The 25,717-nt window shown below is 35.5% G+C and overlaps 1 protein-coding gene across 1 annotated transcript in view; it reads right to left on the bottom strand.

Moving 5' to 3' along the window:
• Positions 1 to 25,717, bottom strand: part of ARHGAP15 (Rho GTPase activating protein 15) — a 609,081-nt gene that overhangs the window by 174,624 nt on the left and 408,740 nt on the right. Inside the window, exon 11 of the mRNA XM_054562678.1 lies at positions 23,559 to 23,636. Coding sequence (XP_054418653.1) covers positions 23,559 to 23,636 — 78 coding nt within the window. The remainder of the gene's footprint in view (positions 1 to 23,558; positions 23,637 to 25,717) is intronic.

The following is a 25,717-nucleotide window of genomic DNA, read 5'->3' as shown; positions in this document are numbered from 1 at the left end:
GTATTTTATAGAAAGAGTTTTTCAGTGAGAGAGAAACCTGGAGACATTTGCTGAGGTGTCTTCCACAATTTGTCTAAAATTGTTAATAAAAGCAGAGAAAAGTTTGTCTCTACATCTTTCCATCTGACTGCCCCCTCATCCACATAGACATTTCTAAAGGAGAGAAGTGAACTTCCAGATTGTCCCTTTGGCTCACTCATCAGTTGCTGCTGTGTGTTTAGATAATCCTTCTTAAAAAGTGATGGAGTTTGCATTGCTGCCTTGTGCTCCAGTAACGAATTTCTTATGGAATATCAGTTAGGGTGGTATTTCCCAATGCCCCTCCTCATTGCCCCCTGAGTGAATTGAATAATTCTAATAATCAAAGGCACAGAGTCTGCATCTAGTTTGGAAATGAAACCGTGGGTAATTTTCAAATGTGGTGCCCTCAATTTTTGATGAACTGTCACAGAGACAGTTCAAAAATCCTATCCGCTAACAGAGATCTGCATCTGTGGATGATTTCTTCTTACCCATTACCTTCAAATTTCCTTCCCTGCCCCCCTAATAAAAACACACCCCTTTGCCTCATGCTTCCAATTTAGTGCAATCATGCCTCTTACTGGCCATTGCTTTGCAGGACACTGGCTGTCAAAGACATAGAGGTAAGATGCAGGTGTTTGAAACATAAAGCATTATAATGTAAAAGACATGCACATTTTATAACAAGTCCAATAGACTCAAATGGGACTGCTCTGCAGGCTGAGGCAAGAACTCTGTTTCATCATAAACACTTGGAATGAAAGAATGCTAAATGGTAGTCATCACTTTCCAGAGTCTTTAGTTATTTAATCTTTTTTAATCTAATGTCTTTAGATAGACCTGTTCCCATCCCTTCATATGCCCTTCCCACCAATGAGATAATTGTGAGAGTAGCTCCAATCCTTGGAAAACTTGAAGGAATTGTCTATGAAGAAGAGATTTTTGCTTCTCCAAGGATTCTGAGAATGTGAAATTGGGTGAAATGACAGGTGACCCAGAATGTGCCATTTCTAGAACTGATACAGTTAATTTCATTTATGAATAACATGCATTTCTTGGCAATAATCATTTAAGATTCAAAATATTATTATTATTATTATTCTCATTGGAGGACATTTTTTCCCCACTGCTTTTAGAGAGAGAGGAAGGGAAGGAGGAAGAAAGAGAGGGAAACATCAATGTGAGAGAGAAACATCAATTGGTTGCCTCCAGTATGCTCCTGGACCAGGGATTGAATCTGCAACCTTATGATTAAGGGACAATGCTCCAACCAATTCAGCCACACTGGCCAGGGCCCCAGAATATTATTAAATTGTGTTCTAAGGAGGTTGAGTCCAGTCGAGAGAAGGACATTTGGTTTGTTGAATGGGGTCTGCAAGTTGGCCAACTCTGCTTGAAAACATGGACTCTGTTTAAGCATATCTGTCTTTGAATCTCATTACCAGCTCAATTGCCTTAGGCAAATTCCTTATCTCACTATGTCCAGTCTCTTCATCTGAAGATGGGAATGATACTAGCACCTATTACAGAGGATTATTGTGATGATTAGTAAGGTAATGCTATTCAAACCCTTAGCGCACACAACCTAGCACATAGTAATAAACATTAGTAATCCTTACCACTATTATTATTATTAAGCATCTATTATGTCACAAGTACTCTTCTGGGCATTTTGAGGGTAAAAAAATTAGCATAAGATATGATCTTATCCGTGAGATGTTTTTGGTTGAGGAGACAAGACAGAAGTGCATGAATTAGTGTGAAGAGAAAATCACATATGTTAATTAGTACTATGTACTTATATATGTAATAATACAGGACACTAAAAACTAGGCATTGTATTTTAAGGCATTATTTATTATAAAATACATATTAAAATAAAAACATGTAAAGAAATAAGTTAAATTCATCAAAGGAATTTAGAACTTGAGTTGAGTTTTGAAAAAAATGGGCTAGGCAAGGGGATCCCAGGAAAACAAAAGACTTAGAATGTGGAATCTGTTGTCACCAGCGAGCCTTAGAGGTAGAAATAAACATAGCATTTTCTGCCTGTAATAATTACATTCACTTACAAGAGCAGATGATTCTTGTTGAGTGTGGGTTGACAATAATTGGATGTGGTCAGCTTCTGGAGAACTTGGTGAACTCTGGAGAAATTTATCTAGCTTTGGTACTAACAGATATGGGAGATATTTAGTTAAATTTTGTCTTTTTATTTTCTATTTAATTGTGATAGCTCGAATCTCTAGAAGAATTGACATACTCAATACTCTGAACCCAGATAATTACTTTTACCTATCTATCTTTGGCCTTCTAAATAATACCAAATAGAAAAAATCACATGAGTTTCTCCTCTAATTTTAGAATGTACCATAAACTTAGTCTGTTGGCTCTGTATTCTGATGAGCGAAAATTTAGGCAAGGTGGAAATAAAAAGTCTTTCCTCAATAGCAGTGTGATTTCATAATAAAACAAAATAAAACAAAACAAACAAAACAAAACAAAAACAAATGTTGCAGTGATGGTAACAGAAAGAGAAGATAGTCTGTGTGGGAAAGGCTGGGGAAAGCTCAGAACCTTAACTTTTGCTCACAACAAAGTACACCCCTCTAAAATATTTATTAAAAAGAAATCATGACTAATCTTCTCTTTAAAAAGTTGTGTTTTAACAATGGCCTCTCTGGACAATGTATTTAACTGATTTTCTCCTCCTGGGGCATATCCTTTGAGCAGTCTTTCTGGAAATGGGGATGGATCTGTGTTGCTCCATTTATTTATTCTGGTCTACTTCCCACATGATCATGAGCACACATTTCTGAGAATGCTGATTTGAATTAAGGCCACAGTCTGTAGCTGTGGAATACAAAACATTAAACTGACCCACACAGAAACCAGAAGTACTGTACCCTAACTCAGCTAAATACTGGCAGGGTTTTCTCAAGGAGAGAAAACCGTGGTAGCTTCAGTTCAGACAGATACAGATATGTCAAAAGTTAGTGCCTGTGATTTGAATCAGTTAAAACCCCCTTCTAGCAAAACTGTGTTGGCTTTCCATCCAGTAACAAATAGAAATTGCAACTTTACATCCTCTGATTTAACCACCCCTGAGAAGTTGATGTAATTAGATGTCTCCTATCATATCTTAAATGCTCTCTTAAATATTCAAATTATATAATTATGCCTAATTATGCAATACGTTGTATTTGAATACAAAAATCATAATACAGTTTTGCATCATTGTTATCTTACAGAATTTGCCTTTTAATGCTGTGGCATTTTGAATATTTTTGATCAAACTGTATAAATGGAATAGGTTTTGCATACTGAGTATCTTAAAACTCATTTTAAAGAAATTTACTATCAAGGCACATTTCCTGTTTGGCTGTAAAAAAATACGAAATTTGTAGTGTGCATTATGAAATGTTAAATATTAATACTATTTAAAGTTAATGGTATGCCTAAGAAAATGCCTAATAATACATTATACAATTAACTGCCTATCATATTAGCTCATCTATTAACAAAATAAAATAGATTCAAACAGAAGGGTTATGATTTGTATTTTTTTAGCAAGGATCACCCATGTGTAAAAACTAAATTATTTATTCATTTTTTTAACTGCTGGATACATCAGTTTGCAATTATTTGCAGTATATTTTAATGCTTTATCATGTGTTCCTGGTACAACAAAAACAGTTTCCTCTTCTTGTATGATGGCATCTTCATCTGCACAGATGCCACTAACAATTGCCAAAAAATATCAACCAAAAAAGCACCTTCGCCGAGGTCTAGAGTCACTGGGGATTGCTGGCCACACTGGAATCACCAAAGGCCTCTCTACCACTCTGTCAGATTCTTTGCTGGATTGTATTTGTTTTCACTCCCTAACCCAGTTCTCAGGTAAATAGTTCTACACCATTATTCTGACCCTCCCAACATTTATCTTCGCTTGTCCAAGGTTAAGTCTCTCCTTGTTCATACTCTGTGTCATAATTTTATATATCATGGTGCATAGATGCTTCTATAGCATTGGCTTGGCTTCAAGGATAATTTTTCTTTTCTTTTCAATACTGGTAGTCTAAAATACCTTGAAGGTATATGAGTTTTGCTCTTAAAGCTTTTCAAAGATTATGTATCAATGGCATGCAGAGGAGATGTGAAGGTCCATGCTGTGCCTGAGCATCCTAACCAACTTATTGGGACTCAAGTACCTCTTTCCAGAACTTGTTACTTATAGCAAAGTTGGTGTATATCATCTCCCAAGGCAATTGTTGCATGTTTAAGAAAAGCTCCAAAACCCTCTGAAATTAATTTTCCTAGAGAGTTTTAAGCATATTTAAGGACTCCTTGAAAATAAAACATTGTTCAAGTGATGCCTGACATATCTTCCACAAACCAGTCTCTACGGCATGATATTCTTTGTCTTAGCTATAAAAGCTCATTTATGCATTTGTAGAGAGCATCTTACTTCTGGACACACTGTACCATGTGAGCATTCCATTCCTTCCTTGATCTCATTTCATGTGCTCTCGATGGGACTCTACCTCTTCTTTCAAGTCTGGAGCATATGACTTTATTCTAAGCCAATCAGCCCATTCTAATTCTTTAGTCATAGTGGCTGATTCAGGGACATTGGGAAAAGAGATTCCTGGTGAACTAGGAGCAAGGACCCAGAGATACTGTGGCCTCTTTACTACCATGTGAATCCTGAAAAAGCAGCTAACATGGAGAAGGGCAGCCTGAGAGATCAAGAGAAACTAGGTCCAGATGAGGCTGGTTAAGCCTCAAGAATTTAATCATGCTGGAATTTTGATTGTTTTCTGAATTTTTCAATTATATGGAAAAGAGATTTTTGTTTGTTTAAGACAATTTGTATTGCTTTTATGTCCCTTGAAGTAAAAAAGAAGTCCTGATTAACTTGTACTTTTCCTTTACTATTCTGTTTCCTTAACAGTGCTTTTATCAACTGCTGCATTCTCATATATTGAAAAAACAAATAGGTCAACAATAAAAATACAAAAAAAATTCCAAATATGTCAATAAGTGAAAAAGTCAACATTTCATGATAGTCCCCAGTGAAGGGGACTATATTTTAGCTGATATAAGGAATGTGCTAATAGCCCATTGAAAGCCAAGAGACAAATTATATATTGGGATCTAGTGCAGACAGTGGATTTAATCTATTTTTTTCAGGGTCTGTCTTACCTTACACCCAGGGAAAAGTTTAGTTAAGGAATAAAATTGAGCTACTCTTGGTAAAATTGTTAAGAAAAATGTGACTTTTTCATCTAACTCATTGTTAGAATCAAGGCTTTTTTGCTGTTAAGCTTCTTAGGACTTCTGAGCTCTTCCTTCTTTATTATTCACTCCTCCCTTTTCTGATGCTTCCAAAAATTTCCTGTTCTTTGAGGTATTTTCTTGGAGGTATGTTAGGTTATATGCTCTCCTGCCTGATACACAGTTTTTGTTCATGATATTTCCTTAATATGTAAACCGCATATGACATTTGCATTCCCAGTCAACTTTTATTAATCCAATACCATAATCCAGAAAAAAAATATGTGGCGTGCATAATGAAGATCTTTAAAAAAATCCTATGAAATACATTCCTAATGGATTGCAGGACATGTTCTCTGATTTAGGATACTTCTTAAGACAAACATCTTGTCAGCCACTAACAATCAACTGTATTTAATACAAGGGGTGAAATTATTTGCCTTCTTGCCTTAGCCAGATAAATTGATTTTATAATTGTGGCATTTCAGGCATAGTAAAAGGATGGGTGGGAAATTGTTTTGCATGTGAAGCATATCCTTTATTGGCACATAAGCACCCACCTACACTGCCATTAAATCAGGTTAGTGCATGAGTATTTTAGACATAGTTTAAAAAGAGATATAGATTTGGGTGCTACTGAACAGTGCTTTTTATATTGTCATTTGAATATGGATGTATTCAGTGACCTAAGTGAGTTTATATTCCTCCTCCTCCAGTTCAGATTATTTATAAGATTTTTTTAATAAAAATAACATATTCCATTTAGAGAAAACTAAATCAAGTACTTCAGTCTCTGCTTCCTTTTTCTTCCCCCTTGCCCCCATAATAAGACTATTCATATGGAAAACAAAATACAGGCACTATTAGAACGGTATCATCTCTTATTTACTTCACAAAACAGAATACAATATGGGTTGCTGAGAAATACAAATGAACTGTAATCCTCATCAGGTTTGGAAATAATGGATTCAGGCTAACATTTCCAGAAGAAATATGAAGGCAGTATTCTAAATTTCCTATTCTTTCCCAAATGAGTTTGCACAAAATGTGTCGCTAGGAAGAGTAATGTGCACATCACATAGTGAAATTTCCCACTTGCAAAATGAAAATGAAAAGTCTGCATTTTAGGATGGCGTATTTAAACACATGCACCATGCTGGTTGTACAGTAGGGAAAAGAAAGCTCCCCCTACTGGAACATAACATAGCCTCATCGCTTTCCTGCACCCCATGGCTCCATCACATGCAGGAAGGCAGAGAAACATACAGTCTTCCCATTATCCTCCACAAAGTCCTGGTTCTTTCATCAAAACATTACATTTCCTGCATTTCAGTTAATTAAAGGACAGCTGGACGTTTTGTTATAGCACCAGTCTCAGCTCTGTTTGTTCGTAACGGGACACGTAAAAGGTTTCGATCCCAAAAACAATTTTACCCGAGATAAATGGTTTTAAAATCCATGCCTTTGATGAAGAGACTTGAAAAAGAAATAAAAATTACCTTTAAAGTGTGTACATATGTGTGCTTGTGTTTAGAGAGAGAGAGAGAAACATGTAGGCACATATATGTAGAGAGTTTAAAATTATTTTTATTTGTGTGTGTATGTGTAGGAAGAAACGAAAAAAGGAGTCACATGATGGGTGAATTGTTATTAATGGTTAAGTATTAGCATTTATTGATAAATCTCTAGGTATCTATATATATATATATGTACATTTTACTCTGTAAGCATAAAAAGCTAATGTAAATTAGAGAGGTCTAGAGGCATAGACAAACTAAAGATAAAAGCAATTTTTCGCATGAAAATATATAAGGTTAACATGTTTTATCAAGTGGGCAAAGGGCTTATGCTGAAAAGGATTCTAATGAAAAATTTTCTCAGAACATTTCTTGAGCTTTCATAATTGAAGCTCTTGCTGTTTACCAAAACATATCTACCGTTAACTGAAGTTGAAGATATTTCTACCAATTTCAGTAGGATGAGGGCATGGCTGAGGGGACATTAAGCATATTTCCCATATCTTTTCATAGTTTTAGTGTTACTGACATGAGACACTTTGGGGATATTCCTCTCTCATCACGATTAGGTGGTAGCTTTTATTTATAAAGAGACATGATACAATGGGAACAATTCTTGCTTTTGAAACAGGTTCAATTATAGTTCACCATTTTGAAGACAAAGCCTGTATTTTCATTCTTTTTCTTTTTTGATATAAAATCTGGGAACTGTGACTCACTCAGAATCAAATAATGTACTCTAACGGGTTCTGTATCACCACTAGACTAAGCAAATGACCTACTTCTAAAGGAGCTTTAGACTCTCAACAATAAAGCAGGTCTCTGGGTCCTGGGCAGTTGAAACTTGGTTAGCAAGGTTCCTGCTTTTTAGAAATCTGAGGCATTACACTCACATTGCTTTGAAAACTACAATGATGGGCTTTTTGACCAGGTGATTCTAAACTCCAGGGTGTGTGTGAATGTGAGGGGAGTGTCTTTGTCCAAGGCTAAACCAGTAGAGATCGTGCATAGGAGATGTCCTTTGCTCCTTTTCTTGTTTCCTTTAATAGGTTCACATGTAACTATTTTCAGAAAAAGGAGTTTTGGTATGGTCATATAGGCCAAAAACTATCCTTGGTTAGAAGTTCCACTTTTATGCATATTTTTAAGAAAATAACACAAATAGTCACAGATTGAAAATAATCTAGACATTGTTTCTCCTCTCATACCTTATTTTATTAGAAATAAAATTTAAAATAATGCAACTTTTTCTAGAAGTGGACAAAATATAATTCTGATCTGCAGTAAATGAGGAGAATATATAAATCAGATTTGTTATACCTTTACAACTAGAACTGGGTTACCTCTTATAAAGGAAGAGTGTACCTCTAAACCCACTACACTAGGTATGTTGAAACCCATAAAATTTCCAATTACTGCTTCAGAATTTATTGTGCACATATGGAAAATAATACTTGTAAAACAGAAAGGGGTTTGTGCCTTGTGCTGTCAATACTGTGAAGAATGGGGTGATTATAAAGCAAATTAACAATACTTTTAAATGTGCATTCACTTATCTTTCCAATTAAATCCTTGTTAAACAACTGCACAGACAGTAATGGTGCTTCTGCAAAGCACTGATCAAGACAGTTTTATTGTAATTTTTACTCTGTAACAATTAATCAAGTAGGCATTTTCTTTATTATTAAATTATTTAGTTAATAAATATTCTCAATTGGCTAACATATTTGTAGTTTACATGTTATTTTTGATTTTCTTACAGTGGAACATATTTGGGAGCACTTCCATTTTTAAGCAGAGGGACCATTAAAAGATGTAATTTTATAAATTTCTTTTCTCTAGAAGAATAACAGTGAACAAGAGAAGTCCTTGAAACTTTAAACTATTCAAAAACCTTATTTCAACCATTTTATTTTGTAGGGGATGCAAACACATTGCTTTTAGCAGATAAGAAGTGAGGGGTTTTGTTTTACGGCATCTTTCTGTTGGGGTAAGCATTAAAATTAGCATTTTGAAGTTCATTAGTACCAGTTACAGACTTTTAAGTAAGGAAGCTGCATTATAGTTATTTATTTTCCTTATCCCAGTGAAGGATCTGAATCTTACTTCTTTTATAAACACAGAAGGTGGTATAATTTAAGAAATTGATATAAAGATATCTAGGAGTATTTTTTTCCATTTTTGAATTTCCATTTTTGTAATTTGGAGGTCTGAATTTATTTAGTTAGTGTACTTCGCTTTTAAAATGCTTTAAATGGCTCTTTACATGGCCTTTCAGGTTTCAGCTGTACTTCGTATCTTTTTAGAATATTTAATTAAGAGGAATTCTTAGGAAACTAGGTTAGTAGTTAGGGCAGTGATCTCAGAAATTACACCTGTCTTTAAGATGCAGTAGGGCTTATATTAATTCATAAGTAAGAGTAAATATATGAGAGATACAACATTTTTTGAGTCATAAAAAGAAAATTTCAGGCAAGGCTCACTTTATAGTTCTCTAAGTGGTCTCTTAAGAGCTTAGTCAACATAACTTATTGAAATGCCATATGTGGTAGCTTGATATCTTCACTATATTGGCCTGATTATCATAGGCCCCTTATATTATGCTTCCAAGGAGTAAAAGAGAGCCTGAACTAGTATGCTCAAATTAACAGATCGTCATCTTGGACAATCTGAGTAGACTTTTGGGAGTTGGGGATGATAAAGTACAGTAGAGGGTAAGGGAAAATGGAGAGGTAGAGAAGGAATTGAGAAGAAGGGTACTTTAGGTATGAGGAGGAGAAAGTAGGTTCATTAAGATTTAATATCTTGGAGGTGTCAGGAATGAGGGCAGGGTGACGTGATGGTTGCAAAGGCATGCTTGACCCCTCCATTTTTTGACAGATGATTGATCCCAGTTTCAAGTCAAGTAGATCTCTAGGGGTAGAAACGTAATGTTGATGTCAAGGCATACACTTCTCCTGGCTGAGTATTCGGCAACCATAAATAGGAGGTTCTGACAGGTGCAGTTTTACTGAGGTTCTTGGCACATTATGAGCTAAATGGGAATCCGGAGGTAACCATGAATTACTTTTCAGCCTCCAGCATCTAACAGTTCAGAAAGGGAAAGAGATGTGATAAGAAATAGACTAAAACCAGTGCTGAACTGTGGATACAAAATACTGTGGGAATACAGTGGAATAGAGCCTAATTCCAATTGAGATTTATTCTAGCCATCATAGGATTTGTCTTAAGGAGGAGAGTTTACCAGTCAATGAAACCAATGGATGTGGTTCTTGCTCAGAATAAGAGATATGCTGCTTCTTCCACTGAGATAAATCAATAATAATATACATGCATACTCCAGCCCCTATGGCTAATGGGATGTTGAATCCCAACATTCTAAGCAGAGAAAAGGAGAGTGAGTCCCTTATAGTTGTCAGAACACAGGTTAACAAGAAGGAAGAGCAGGGCACTCCCTAAGGAGAAATGTAGTAGGGGATGAGGAGGCCACAAAAAGACAACCTGAAGAAACGTAAAAAGTAAGGAGAAGAAGAAACAGCAAGAAAGATGGTTATTTAAGTAAAATTATTCCACTAGGTCTTTTGGAATCTCACAGGCATTATTTTAAGTAGACTTTTGGACACCCTGCTCTCCCCAAGAGCCTCTGCAGTGGAAACCAGGCATTAGAAGACCAGAGCTAGGCTTCAAATCCAGCATATTTCTAGATTTCCATGACACACACAGTGTCTTCTTGAAATATCATTTGAATGAATGAATGCAACTTTCAGCAATTCACTTCTCCTCATAAGTACTTTTGTTCATCTATGAAGTGGATAGCTTCCTTGTAAAGATCTAGTGAGACAGCATTTAGAAGTGCTTTACAGAATTCAAGTACTGACATTCTGCTGGCATATTCTAAGGAGTAAATGCCATTCTCTTAAAGAGGATTTACCTAATTCTTTCAAACAAAATAGATCTCTTTTCTTAAATCAGAAGAAATATGTGTTCATTTGAGGAAATTAAGAAACTGTTTGAAAAAAAAAAGAAGATAATAAAAACCAGCAGTACCTAGTCTTAACATTTTACGCATCTCTTGCCATTATTTCTGGAATGAAGTTCAGGAATACACAGGTACATAGTCTGTTTTCAGACTGATCTCTAGTATTTGCAAAATGCCTCACCTTCTTTTTAAAGAAATGGTCCAACCCTGCGCCTAAACAATAAATAAATTAAAATGTGTGTAGAGAGTCCATCAAGTAAATTCTTTGAGGTGAAGTAGGGTAGACAGACTTAAAAGATATGAGCTCTGCTCTTAAGTATTCAGTGTGTTGAGGAGATAAGTTATGCACATAATTTTTGCTAATGATGTATGACAACATATACAACATGAGATTATTGTATACTGAGTAGCTGAAATGGCCAGCATAGGATTTAAAGGAAGTAGCAATTTCTGTGGGTTGGAGTAGTCCAGAAAAAATTTGAGTTTTGATTAAATAATCCAAGGAGGACATGAGACCAGCTCTTTATCAAGTATTCTTTACTGAAGAAACCATACACCTCATTATATTACAATAGATGTCTCCATAAGGATGGTTGTGAAAGCCTCATTTCAACATAACTTCCATTTCTACATGGTGCAGCATTTTCCAACATAATAGTTTCATTATCTCGTATGATTGTCTCATCCCAAGAGAACAGATAATCTTACTTTAAAGATAATAAAATTGCCCTGGAAAGGCTATGTGACTCAGGCAAGATGACATAGCTAGTAAGAGGTGAAACTGACCCATGTTTTCTAATTTTTGAGCCAGCATTGTCATTGCCCCTTATTGCCTAAAGGAAGTGGTTCAAAAAGGACATGGAAAACGAGACAAATTGGAATATGGGGTTTAACTCAAATAAATCAGTCCTCATTACTATATCTGGATTGAACTACTGTAACAACCCTGTTTCCCTATTTCCACTTTCTCCATCTCCAATTTATTCTCCTTGTAAAAGCCAGAATGACTAAAATTAATAGTATCAGATTATTTCCTGATTACCATCTACCACAGTGACTTAGAATGAAAGACAAAATTTCTTTTCATGATTTATAAGAGCCTTGCTGGGCTGGCTTTCCCCATCTTTGACCTCGGTGTCCTGATCTCACAGAAGCCTTCTTTTCCTGGGACCAGTTTCCTTCTGCCTTCTCTGCTCTCACCCCACATCTCCTCCCTATCAGGACAAGTCTCTATTTAAATGATTCCTCCTCAAAGAGATCTTCTCTGATTATCCAATCTAAGGACCAATAGTCTCATCCCCATCTCTATCATGTTACTGTATTATCTTGATTCTTGACATGACCTGTAAGCATGTTGTTTATTTGCTTATTACCTATCTCTTGACACTAAAATAAACACTTCACCACAGCCTGATCCTAGAAAAGACCCTGGCACATAGAAGGTTTTCAACAAACATTTTTACATGACTAAATCCTGATTTGAAGTTTTCCTTAGGACAATTAAAGCATTATTTTATTCTTTAAATAAATTTTCCTCTTTTCCTGATTCTTCTCAAGTACTCTGCACTTTGTATTTATTTGAACCATGGCAAATCCAGGTAAGTCACTTGTAATTTGGGCCAGAGGTGTCCTTTGGCAGATTGAAATGGAGCTGGCAGGGCCTTGGCAATAAGCAGTGTCACTAAGAGAGCTCACACTCTGGAAACTCACATAAGCAGGTGACAGTCTTGACTATGGTCATAGTACCACCTGGGTTGGGAGTCATTCATTGGTTAGGTAGTCTCTCTTGGCCCAGTGGACCAGGATACTAAGACTGGCTCTGGTCCTCCTGCTTGACAGCTGCCTCCTCTCTTCGCCAAGTTTTTCCTGGGTGGTCCATGTAGGATGGCCAGTCATGACCTCAGGTGGAAGTGGAACGTAGGGGGTTGGGGGAAGTATATGGTTCACTGGACTGGCTGGACAGACTAAAGATTTTCTTTCTTGTGGCGATATATATTTTCTGGTTCAATATTATTCAATAATTCACATATTACATTTTTCATATTTCAATAAATATTTGTTTGATGGCTATCATGTGCCAGGTGCAAAAGGAACTGAGGATATTTAGGTAATCAAAGAAGGCAAGGTCTTGCTCACATACAGGCTATAATGTAGGGAGGAAGACAGGCACTGAAGCAACAAGTAAAGAAGCAGGGCAGCTTCAGATAGTATGTGTTCTGAAGAAAAGAAAACAAGATATTGTGACACGAACAATATGGAACTGAGAAGTGAGCTCCATAAAATACAATTTCAGCTGTTACATCATTCATTCATTGACAGATACCCAAAGAGCTCTTACTGTGTGCCAGGTAACATGCAGGATGCTGGAAATGCAGCAGCAAATATAATAAATAGCATTCTCATTGACTTAGAGCTTATATTTCAATCGATATTCCAGTCCAACAACTAAGAAGGCTGACAACTTATTAATTTAAATTAGTGAGAAAATACCAGGATCTTCAGGCCCCACAGGTTCTTCTTCCTACCTCCCCAACCTTACCACATACCTTTCTCATCTCATTATTTTCAACCACCTGGACTAACTTTCTTTATCAGACACACCAAGCTCATTTCCTTCTCAGCGCTTTTGCTTTTGCTCCTGTCTACCTGAAATGCCCTTCCTTTAGACCCTGAGAAGAGTGACAAGACTCACTCTTCTCAACATTCAAGTCACATTCTTAGCAAGGCCTTCCTTGATTAACACATCTGAAACATGCTGCACCCTACCTACCCAGTCTTTCTCCAATGTGCTGGGACCCTCAGAGAGGAGAAGAGCTGATAGGGATACCTGTTACTCCTTCTCCTGTGGGCCCATGAATGAGGACATAAAAGGAAATGGGTTTTAAAGTTTGTGTGGCTCAAAATCATTCATATTTTTGTTTGAGCATTGCTTCAGCCCCTACATTGGTAATCTTTAGACATTTATCTTTAGGGTGTGCATGGGGACTTGAAAAAAAATCCCTACTTGACCTTGCACTATTATTACTTTTCCTTTTAAGAAGCAGCTTTGAGGTGATGAGAATACATTTTTTTTTCCTACAGCACACTTTTGTTAGGGAATACTCTGAAACTGCATGGAGAATTTTGGAAAAGAGGTGTTATATAAATATATGTTAATCACTGAAGATGTAATTACCAACAGGGACTTCCTATACATAAACAAAACAAAGCATACTTTCAAAATTCAATGCATGGGGTTAATAGGAGCAATGTAGTTTCATCACTATTTAATTTTGCTTTTCTCTCTGCCTAGTCATTCTCGACATTTTGGAGGGCCAAGATGGGAAGCCAGGTTATGCCACTCCTCCTGATATCATGGTTGACTTGTCCATTGCTAATACCATATTTTGATGAAGAATAGTAAGTCATTTCTTGTCAAGCTTTGCCTGATAAAAGCAGAAAATGGGGATACAAGATTCTCTGCTCTTTGTTTTTGACCCATGATTATTCAATCTATAATTAAGCGCTAATTTAGAGGAGTCTGAAAGGAAATATAATGTAAAATATAGTTTGAGTTTTCTTTACTGAAACACCCAGACATGGTACCTAACACAGTCTACCAAATGAGACTATTATTAGGAGTTTGTCATTCTTTTATTTTGTAAGAGAAAAATCTTTGTTTAGTTCATACAGAGTATTGGGCACTTTTCTATATTGGGGATACAAAGTACGCCAAACTTTCTGGTCTTGATAAAGTCATGGGAAGTTAGGGGTTATTTATTAAAAGAACACTTTTAAATGAGATTTTCTCTTATATAAGGGTCATACAGACCCTGATAGTATTATAGTATAGTATTATAGTATTATAGTATAGTATTATAAGGGGAATAATGTATTATAAGGAGAAGAAGAAACTGCCTCTCAGCCTCCACCCTAATGGTAAATTGAATCTAGCAACCAGTAATATGTTCTTTAGAATAAATTTAAAATGAGTTCACTGTCTGTCTTCAGAACATACTAATTTTGTGGCCTTAGAATAGTTACTTAATCTTTTTTGAGCCATGATTTTCTCATGTGAATAACATGAATAATAAAGTATATCTACCTTGCAAATTTTTATGAGAGTTAGAGATAATTCTAACTTTGCATACCTACAATGTAGCAGATTCTCAGTTAAATACTGGCCATCCTTAGTATCCACAGTATTCTGTTACATGTTAAAATATTATTTACTTCTTAGTTTTGCTAGGGTATTCTTGGGCAAAACATCTTTCCTTTTTATTTATTCCAGAATCTACAGCAAAGGAAAAAGATTGCCATTGTGAAAAATATGTCAATAATTTTAATCATACTAATAACATAGAAGTTACATCAGTGATATTTTTAATCATACCCCAAATTATGACTCAGAGTTTATAAAAGTTAGTGAACTAAGTCAATCAATAGCCGAAGAAGAAACCTCACATCACTAGAAAACCAGAAAATAAAAAAAGGGATTCATAGTCTATTTCAGCTTTCCTCAAACAAAAATTGCACATGTCTTATAGCTTGTAGGTCATGTCTCCACTAGATAGCCAGAATAAAACTAGCTGGATATTATGCAGAGGTTCCCAATTCTGGCTGTGCACTTGACTCAACTAGGGACTTTTTCTTTTAAAATACATACTTACAGATCCAACCCCAGATTTTTTACATCACAGTTTCTATAACTGGGCTCCAAAATCCTTATTTTTGAAGAGCTCTACCACTTAATTCTTGAGGCAGACAGACTTTAAGATGGTCCCTGATTATTCCCTCCTTGTTGGGCTTACACTTTGTGTGATCTCCAACCCCAGGAAATAAATAGGAACTGTGACTTGCTTCTAACCATCAGGATGCACCAAAGATGATAGGTTGTAGCCTTCATGACTATCTTACATAAGATTATACTTCTGGTTTAGCTACCAGTTTCTCATCCTTGCTGCTTTGATGAAGCCAGTTGTCATGTTGTGAAATGGCCTGTGGAGAATTCCACAATGCCTTTGGCCAACAGTTAATAATGTTGAGACCTTAAGTTCACCAATCTACAAGGAACTAAACCCTGCCAACAATTACATGAATTTGGAAGAGGACCTGTCCCCCATTGAGCCTCCAGGTGAGAAATCACCCTTGGCCAACACCTTGATGGCAGCCTTACAGAGGGTTCAGCTAATCTTTTTCCAGACTTCTGACCCACAAAACCTGGGAGATAATAAATGTGTTGCTATAAGCAGCTAAGTTGGTGATCATATTGTTATGCAGCAGTAGATAACCAATACAATTCTGAAATGTGGTCAGGGTTGGAAGCCAGTGCTACATAGACCATAGTTAGGCAGAAGTAAGCTCGGTGTGTTATCCCACAATTTTTAGTAGCTACTCATTATTTTGATGGTGACAATGATTATTTATGATGATGATGAATTTTTATAAGTTTCCTTGGGGATTTTTATAAGTTTCCTTGGGGGTTGCATAACTCTGGCTTATTTTACTTCTCGATGCAATGGCCAAATCTACATGGAAAAGCCACAACAGAATTAAGGCCTAAAATTTTAGTAAACTTGCTCTCTTCAGTGATCATGGGGCTATTCTTCTGGAACGTGGAGTCTCTGAAAAGTCTATTAATAATGTAAAACTAAATTTTTCTTTTGTGTCTAGGAACCCAGAAGTCCTATGAATTTGGCTAGTAATAAGATGGGTCATTGAATAACAGGGAGTCTCCAAAGCTTCCTTAAGTTTCTTACTAGAAAAAGAATCTTACTATCATCAAAGAAGTCATGTGGAAGTCAAAAACCATACTTAGTAATTAATATTGAGTATCATATTTATGTTGAGAAAACTCAGTAATACTCTTCTGATTTTATCTAAATATTGTCATCTTAATTAAAGTTAGTACTAACTATCACTTGGCTGATTCAATTTTTAAAGTTTTCCCATTTTCATTTTGGAAATGAAGAATCTGTGATTGACAGGGGTTGTTAAATAGTTTCTATTAGACTAACAAATAGCTCAAAATGGTGATAAAGAGACCATTCCATTGATTCTCATCCTGTACTTTCTCCTTCTGGAGGGTCTCTGCCTTTAATTGTTTACCACACATTAGGTCAGGACTTATTGCTTAACATGTAATAAATTGTAAAATATAATTTATGACAAATATATTGTATAATTTTGCTTTACATAGGTAGTTAGAATTTGCATAGTCTGGAGACTAGACATATTCATGAAGCTGTTATTAGACTATTATGGAGAAAGTAAAAACTGTGTTAATGTGTATGAATGTGAAGAGCCCATTTGTTTCGATCTCTGTGTTCAGCATTATTTACTAATGAAATACATTTCCTTAAGCAGCTAGAAAGCAATACAGATTTTGCCATCAGTGGTTTTCGAGCTCCCTGACTCAATGTAGCTGAAAAATGAGGTCTAAGAAAGTTTCCAAAACCCTAAACGATCTTAGAGTCTGGCTCTTTTATGATCGAGTGATCTTTCATCTATAATAAGAAAAATAAATCATTGTTAAAAGATAATCTTGTCACGTGGAAGCCAGAAAGGTGCAATATCCATGATTCCACTTACCAGACTTACCAAAAAAACACTCTGTGAAATGGGATAAAGAGCAAATAACACAGTTTGTTTTGTTGCTGTTGTGGTTTATGGTGAGAGTGAGCAGGCTTAAGGAAACACATCATTTTAAAAATAATAAGAGGGCAATATAAATACAGTTAATAGAAAAATGGCTGGACTTGATACAAAGGTTATTTTATAAAACCAGAACTAGAAGTTTTGAAATCATTTTTCAGATCTTTTTTCTGTTTCATCCAATTGCTTATTTCATGATAAAACTGCCAGTTCTTCACATTCTTTCTTTCTTTCCCTTTTTTAATTCAACTTTTGATAATATGAAAAGCACAGGGATAGCTACTAAAGTTAAGGCTTTGCTTTGCTTTGTGGCATGAATCTATGTAAAAGTATTTAGATATAGTTTATAATGCGAAATTACTTCTCTAATAGTTTGTTTTCAATGGAGCTTATTCGTAGCATGTTCAAAATAAGCAAATTCATCTCTTTAAGACAATATTTAATGTGGATTATTATGCCAATAAGATCTGGGTGAATAAAAATATGCAAAGTGCAACTGCAAATTAACAGGGAAAGAAACCCTCTTCATTTAAAACAACACACACACAATCACATGCACACACATACACATACCCACACACCCAATTATGATTCTTGTCCATGTAGATTTATGGCATTTAGGTATTTTGTTCTTCCTGGTGTGAAAAGTGAAGGAGAGTCCCTAGAATCTTCCTTTAATTTTTTTTTTATATATGAAGAACATGTCTAAAATCCTGATAAGAAGCAATTTCCTACAATTCTGAGAAATGATTAGAGGGAATATTTGTTAGTATACTAAGAACCACTGGTCTAGAAAATTCCCAGTCAGCTCCTTCTGCAATGCTTCATGTTCTCCCAATGGCTCATGGGCTGGAGAGGACTCATAATTGATATTTTCTGAAGAGTATGCCAGTCTTTCTTGTCCCCTTTTTACAAAGTGAAAGAGTATGTCTAAATAATACCACAGAGAGTCTGAACTGAACTTAGAAAGGGGCAATAAGACTAAATGTGCAGCTCACACCAGAATGTTGCTGTGAGGAGAAGGGGGAATTCAACTTGGGATTTGCAAGCCCCATTGACAACAGCGCTCAGGACAGTTATGTAGCATCCTTCATGCCGAAGTCTGTTCTTTGCAAAGTACCCTCACATAAGAAAATCATCAGGTCACAGATCATTCTGAAGAACAGTGTCACAGGCTGATGACAGGTTGACATCTAAGGTCATGGAGCAGCTTTCTTTTGGGGGATGCCCTCAGAGAGTAAAGAGTTGCATCAGTAGAATGTCACTGATGGATGTCACCAAATACACCAAACAGGGCAGAACACTGTTCACTAATGCACTAACAGCCCAGTAAATTGAGAATCCTGATGCTTTTCCTGAAGGCTACAAAAGAATATTGTGTTAAAGCAATTTCTTGGTCCAAACACAGATATATAAAACCTTACAGAGAATGGCAGTGCCAAGTTTATTCCTAACTTCAATACTTTGTATTTTCCCAGGCATCTCTGTTTTATGAAAAGTTTTAGCCAAACTCCTATGACAGTGTTTGTCACTTCCAGTACTAGAAAGCAGTTATAAACAGAAAGTCACTAGCAAGTGTGTTTAGCACTAAAAGACTGATCTGTACTTTTACAAGTAAGTAATCAACAATTAAAGAATGAAAAATGCCAAATCATGGCAGTGGTTTTCAGCATAGGCCCTTGAGTCAGAGAGAACTGAGATCTAGCTCCCTCACCTGTTGTATGACTTCGGGATATTATTTAACATCTCTGAACCTCAGTTTCCTCATCTTTAAAATGGGAACAATAGTACCTGTTTTATGAAATGGTAGAAAGAATTAAGTTATATAAGAAATGCAATATAGTACCTGTCACATAATTATGAAAATGATAGCTACTTATATAATAATAATAATTACCACCATTACTAGCTATAATTAGGAAATGTTTTTCAAAAGTGATCTTTGGCCCTGGCTGGTGTGACTTAGTGAATTGAGCGCCAACCTGCGAACCAAAGGGTTGATGTTTCAATTCCTGCTCAGGGCACATGCCTGGATTGTGGGACAGGTCCCCGGTAAAGGCACGTGAGAGGCAACCACACATTGATGTTTCTCTCCCTCCCTTTCTCCCTCCCTTCCCTTCTGTCTAAATAAATAAGTAAGTAAGTAAGTAAGTCAAATCTTTAAAAAAAGGGATCTTTGAATTTAACTTGTATGCCATCTGATCTGGAAGTATAATAAGGGTATATAAAATTCCTACCAAGTTAGTGAGTCAAACAGAAAACCAAAACAAATTAAATCATTCAACTGGTGTATTTAGAATTGCTGATGATTAAAGCATTCAAGAAAGTTAGCAAAATACATAAATTGCAGTTGAACTGTTCTTGAAAATCCCCCAAGTCAGTTTTACTTGTCTAGCCTAATGGCGGGTAGGGCTTATTCATTTTAAACATGTATATTTAGAGTCCTCTAAAAAAGGAAACATTGCGGAATATGAACATGGATCAGGTAAAAGGTGTTAAAACAAAGAGGGTATACCAAAATCATTCATGTTCCTGCTGTGAATACAAAAAAACAGTGCATTGCATTCACATATTGCTTTGTGCCTTTCATAGAATTATTATCACATTGCCACTTTGTTTCATTGCACACACATACACACACAGAAGAGAGGCCACCATGTACACATTCAGCCTCCTTTTACCCCAATACTGATTCTCTTCTAAGTCAGTTCTGCGGTAAGAGATCAGGGTGCAAATCGAGGGGAAGGTATGGTGTTTGTACCAAGATTATGGGTTCACACCAAAAATTTCATCGAAAGGATAATCTGATTAGCAAAATTTGAGAGAAGCTGGTATATGCATTTCTTTTATCATCTAATTCAAAAACCCCCACAACACAGCCTGGACCAAACCACCAGTATCAAAGGTCTTAATGTAGCATAATTTGTGTTGAGTGTGTTGCATTCTGACAGTGCTATAAACCAGGAAGACAGTTTACTGACAATTCTGTGCTACCAGATACCAACTCAGGCCTCTGTCCAGCTTTACGTTGTCAACTCTTACGGAAACACGAGCAGTTACGCAGCCTCAGAGGACGCTGAAGCTTGGATTGCAAAAGACGAGATGGACAGATTTCATGTTTTCATTGCAGATTTTCTTTTGCCTTTTCAAACTGCTGAGCATAATTTTTTTTAAAGCAGGAAATACAACTAGTGTTTGTTTCTACCATGGCTTATGTTTTGAGAGTTCTTCTTTGTAGAAGAAATGTGTTGCCCAGCTGTCTAGAATTCCAATCAGGATATGGTTTCAGTATGAAATATATTGCAAGAGTAATTTTAACTGGTTATAAGCAGGAATGAAAATAAGGCCAGCCGATTTTATCCAATTTTTACCCACAGAGAGGGCACTCTGGGTCAGTCTAACGGGGCCAGTATGAGTAACTGAGGTAAAGTCTAGTTCTGTTTCCCCTTCTCCGCATCCTCCAGGAAGGAGAGTAATTGTAAAAGGCAAAGGTTCACATTAGTGAGTAAGCAGAGCTGTGGAGATTCTCAGTTACGGAGATTCTCAGAAATGAGTCATATGGCTGCTGGTCAGAAGGACTGCAGTCAACACTGAAAAGGGTGGTTCAGTCTGAGATGAACTGCTGGGGAATTTAATGATTCTCAGTAATACTCTTTCTGTGTGCAACACACACATATTATTCAATAACTATTAATTACGAATTCCCTGTATGGAGACCCAGGACTACTACTGATTAATGGAGGAAGATTCAAAGATGATTCAGGTCTTACCTTATTAGGTGTATAGAGATTTGTGTAGGTGGCAGTTATTTCAACAGGTATCCTATTTCTTCCATTTCAAAACTTTGAGATTTTAATGTTTGTAAAATATAATCACTGAGTTCATTTCATACTATTCCCTCCAAAAGATGGCATTATATCTCTGGGTCTTGTAATAAATGGAATTTTAGATGTTCTATATGCATATAGTACAGTACATTCAACTACCCAGTGAAACAGGAACCCAGAAGGGAATTATTTATAACCTAGGCCTTGAAGAATAAGGAGAAATCTATCAGGCAGGAAGTTTGTGTGTGGGGTGGGAAAGAACACATAGGAGGATATTGAAAGTAGAAGGAAGAGAGTATGCAAAAACATTAAGTAATACAGCAGCATGTAAATATGGGAGTATAATTGGAAATGAATTGTGAAGGAAATTCAGAGGATCTGAAGTTAGATGTGAAGCCAGAGTATGAAGACTGTGTGTAAATTCTCCTGAAGGCAGAAACACCATTGGCTGTTTTTAAGTGAAAGGAAAGCTCACGTGTATTAATCTACAACCACAAGTCTGTTACATCACTACGGGAGTGCCTCATGTTATCTTACTTAATTTCCACAGATGTTTCCAAGGCACTGCCCTCCCCCATGCTCTGCCCCCATCTTTACTGATAAGCAACAGCACAGAGAATTAAACAAAATGCCAAGGACATATCTGATTTTAAACTTATGAACTACCTGTAACACCACATTATGATGTTTGAGTCTCCTTGTTTTTCTTTAACATTTTCTATTTTTCCATTTTTGACTTTAATTTATGATCTTTGAAACAACCTTATACATATTTTATTGCACTTCTACACAAAACAATGAAGTAAATTTCTCACTATATTTGTCAAAATTTTATTGTACATAGAAAAAGTGTTGCAAATTCCATGTATACCTATACATATTTGTTCTAAAATAATACTATTGTATAATCTACTTTTCTAATTCATAGTCTTTTAAGGAGAATTTTTAGGTTTACAGAAAAGCTGAATGAAAAACAAAGAGTTCTCATATATCCTTTGTACTTTCCCCTTACTTCCCCCAACCCTCTCCCTGTTTCCCTTATTAACATCTGGCATTAGTGTGGTACATTTGTTACAAGTGATAGCAAGTACTAATACTTTATTATTAACTGAGGTCTACAGTTTACATTAAGTTTCACTCTTTGTTTTTTGCATGACATAGATTTTGATAAGCATAATGTCATGCGTCCACCATTACAATATCAAAACAGGACAGTTTAATGGCCATAAACATCCCTTGCACTCACCTATCATCCCTCCTTCTCTCAAATCCTCTGCTGCCACTGAACTTTTACTGTGCATAATTTTGCTTTTGCCAGATTTCATACAGTTGGGATAATTTAGTATGAAGCCTTTTCAGATGGGTTTCTTTCGCTTAGCAATATGTACCTAAGGTTCTTCCAAGTCTTTTTGTGGCTTGATACCTCATTTATTTTTATCATTGAATAATATTCCATTAAATGGAGGTGCCATGGTTTATCTATTTATGTATTGAAGGTCTTCTTGACTGCTTTCAAGTTTTACCAATTATAAATATAGCTGCTGCAAAAATTTGTGGGCAGTTCTTTGTGGGGCCATAAGTTTTGAACTCATTTGGGTAAATACCAAGGAGTGCAATTGCTGTGTATTATGGTAAAAATATCCATACTATATACAAACACAATAAAATATGTTTATTTTCATAAGAAACTGCCAAACTATCTTCCGAAGTGGCTGTACCACTTTGCATTTTCCCAACAGTAAATGCAAATTCCTGTTGTTCCACATACTTGCCAGTATTTGGAGTTGTCGGTATTTCAGATTTTAGATATTCTAATAGCTGTGTAGTAGTATCATACTGTTTTTGATTGGCAATTCTTTAATGATATATGCATTTCCTAACTTTGAATTCTTTGACTTATCAATTATGTTATTTTTCTAACATCTGTGATTTTGACTTTTAAATTTTCTGTCATTCATTTACTCATTTATCAACATATATTAAATGTATATAATATGCCAGTAATATTTTTAGAAGTTAGGTTATTTTTCTTTCTTTATTCTTTTACTATTCTCTTCTCCATTTTTAGTTTGTCATATTCCTCTCATTATTTATTTTACATAAACTATTAACTGGTCCCTCTCTCTATTCTATTTATCTTCCTATGAACTATCTTTTACTGCTTTGGTGATAACTGGTTATTTCATTAACTTTCTCCCTTTAAAATTTTTATTATTATATATTCACAATGCCTATAGCACAGAATATGAAATATTGGTGGATATGAAACTACTAAAAAATGCCTGAAGTAAAGAAATCACTTACCTTGGTTGACAATAAATCTTAGTTTCTGTATTGTTGCCAGATTGCCACTAACTCGATATATTCCATCAACATCTAGACCTGAAAATAAAAGGGTATGTTTTATATTTGCTGATATGAATACTGAGATGGTCAAAATAAAAAAAAAATTTGGGAAGAACGACAGTAGTAAATCACCACCAAATATCTCTCCCTCACTGAGAAAATATATTTCTATGGCCTAAACCAAGCAATCTTCAATATTTTGATCCCAAAAGACTAATCATGAAGTTTAGTGACAGATAATATCCAACAAATTTGAGTCAAGTCAAAGCATAAAAGAGCAGTAGGTAGCATGGGATTTCACAGTGTAGTTAAGATTCATTCCCAAGGAAAATATAGGACTTAAACTGGGGGTGGGGTATGGAAGGGAAGAAGAACCTTTATGTATTATTACTCTTCCTTGGAAAGATAGAATAACCCAAGGCATTTATAGTAATGTGTTTTGGCTCGATTATTTCAAACTATAGTATGAAGTTTCTATTCCAGATATACAATCAGTATGATAATCTGTAGTGAATTACAGTTAATGGGGTACTCTGTTATGGGAGGAAAGAAATAAAAAGGAATCCTTGACAAAACAGTGAAATTGGTCTCAGATTATTTTAAAACTAGTCATCTATAATTCAAGATAACTATGCTGGCAATAGCTTTGGATAATCAACCACTTATTTTCTACACCTCTGTTACAGCATACAGTTATTTTCAATACCAAGTTATCAAAAAAGATAAATAGGAAAATGAAAAGAAAAACATGTTCAAACACTATGATTGTCTGTAAAAATATTGATAATATAATTTTAATGTCAGGAGTATGTATTCCTTGGTGTGCATGCCCTTAGAGAAGGGGGGTGAGATTACCAGCTAATGTGGGAGTTGCCATCTCAGCAGTTTCTCTGAGGTGGTACAACACCATGGTTAAACATTGTGATTTACAATCATAAGTATTAAATAAATTTGTAGAAATTATTGTTATGGTGTAATAGAATAAAGGCTTCATAAAGCTCTTTACTGACACGAAATGATCTTTTTTATTGTTTACCATCTCTGGTTTTACATACTTTATTTTAGGAAATTTCTGTCACTGTGTAAAATATTTAATCAGTGAGTTAGGGCAGAATAACGTAACATGCAACATTGGTATTAATGGCATAATTCAAAAACAACCATTCATTACTTTTATTTTAGTTATTATTATATATTTTTAATCATTCATTATTTTTTACAAGTCTATCTTCTTAAGGCAGCTTTAGGCTTATAGCAACATCAACAGGGAAATACAGATATTTCTATCACATGAGCATAGCCTCTCTCATTATCAACTTTCCCCACTACAGTAGCACAGTTATTACAACTGGTGAAACTACATTGATACATCATAATCATTCAAAATCCATTGTTTATATCATGATTCAATCTCAGTGCACATTTTATGGTTTTGAACAAATGTATAATGACATGTAGCCACCATTATGGTGCCATACAAAGTGTTTTCACTGCTTTAAATGTTCTGCCCCACATATTGATCTTCACAATGGTTGTTACTCTTCCACTGTAATAAACTGTAGAGTAACTTAGAATAGATATTAGCGAATGTACTAATTAGAGTCAGTTTTGTAGTTCTAGAATAATTTAATAATAAATTACCGAGTCTGTGTCCTCTCCTGAGGACTATGAATATGTGAGGAATGAAATAATGTTGGACAGTTAGTGTGTAGTCAAAGTGTCTAAAACATATACATTAATAAAAATCAAATACATTCTTTTTTTCCTGATGCACAGTATAACTTCATTAATCAAAAGATACTCCAGTTTGCTTTTAAGTACACTATACATTTGACAACTTAAATGTGACAGTCATCTTAATTAACATTTTTTTCCTAATATTTGATTTCTAGTTTTGGTATAGAATCATGTGGTTCCTTTTTTCTTAAACAAGTCTTTTTTTTTTTAAGATTTTATTTATTTATTTTTAGAGAGGGAAAGAAAGGGAGAGAAACATCAATGCGTGGTAGCTTTTCATGCACCCCCTGCTGGGGACCTGGCCTTCAACCCAGGCTTGTGCCCTGCACTGGGAATCGAACCAGTGACCCTTTGATTCGCAGGCTGGCACTCAATCCACT

This window comes from Pteronotus mesoamericanus, unplaced genomic scaffold, assembly GCF_021234165.1.
Source record: "Pteronotus mesoamericanus isolate MK-2021 breed Mesoamerican mustached bat unplaced genomic scaffold, CSHL_Meso_final scaffold_651, whole genome shotgun sequence".
Lineage (NCBI taxonomy): Eukaryota > Metazoa > Chordata > Mammalia > Chiroptera > Mormoopidae > Pteronotus > Pteronotus mesoamericanus.
Note: the sequence above shows the minus strand (reverse complement) of the source record. Positions and strands in the feature narration are given on the sequence as shown.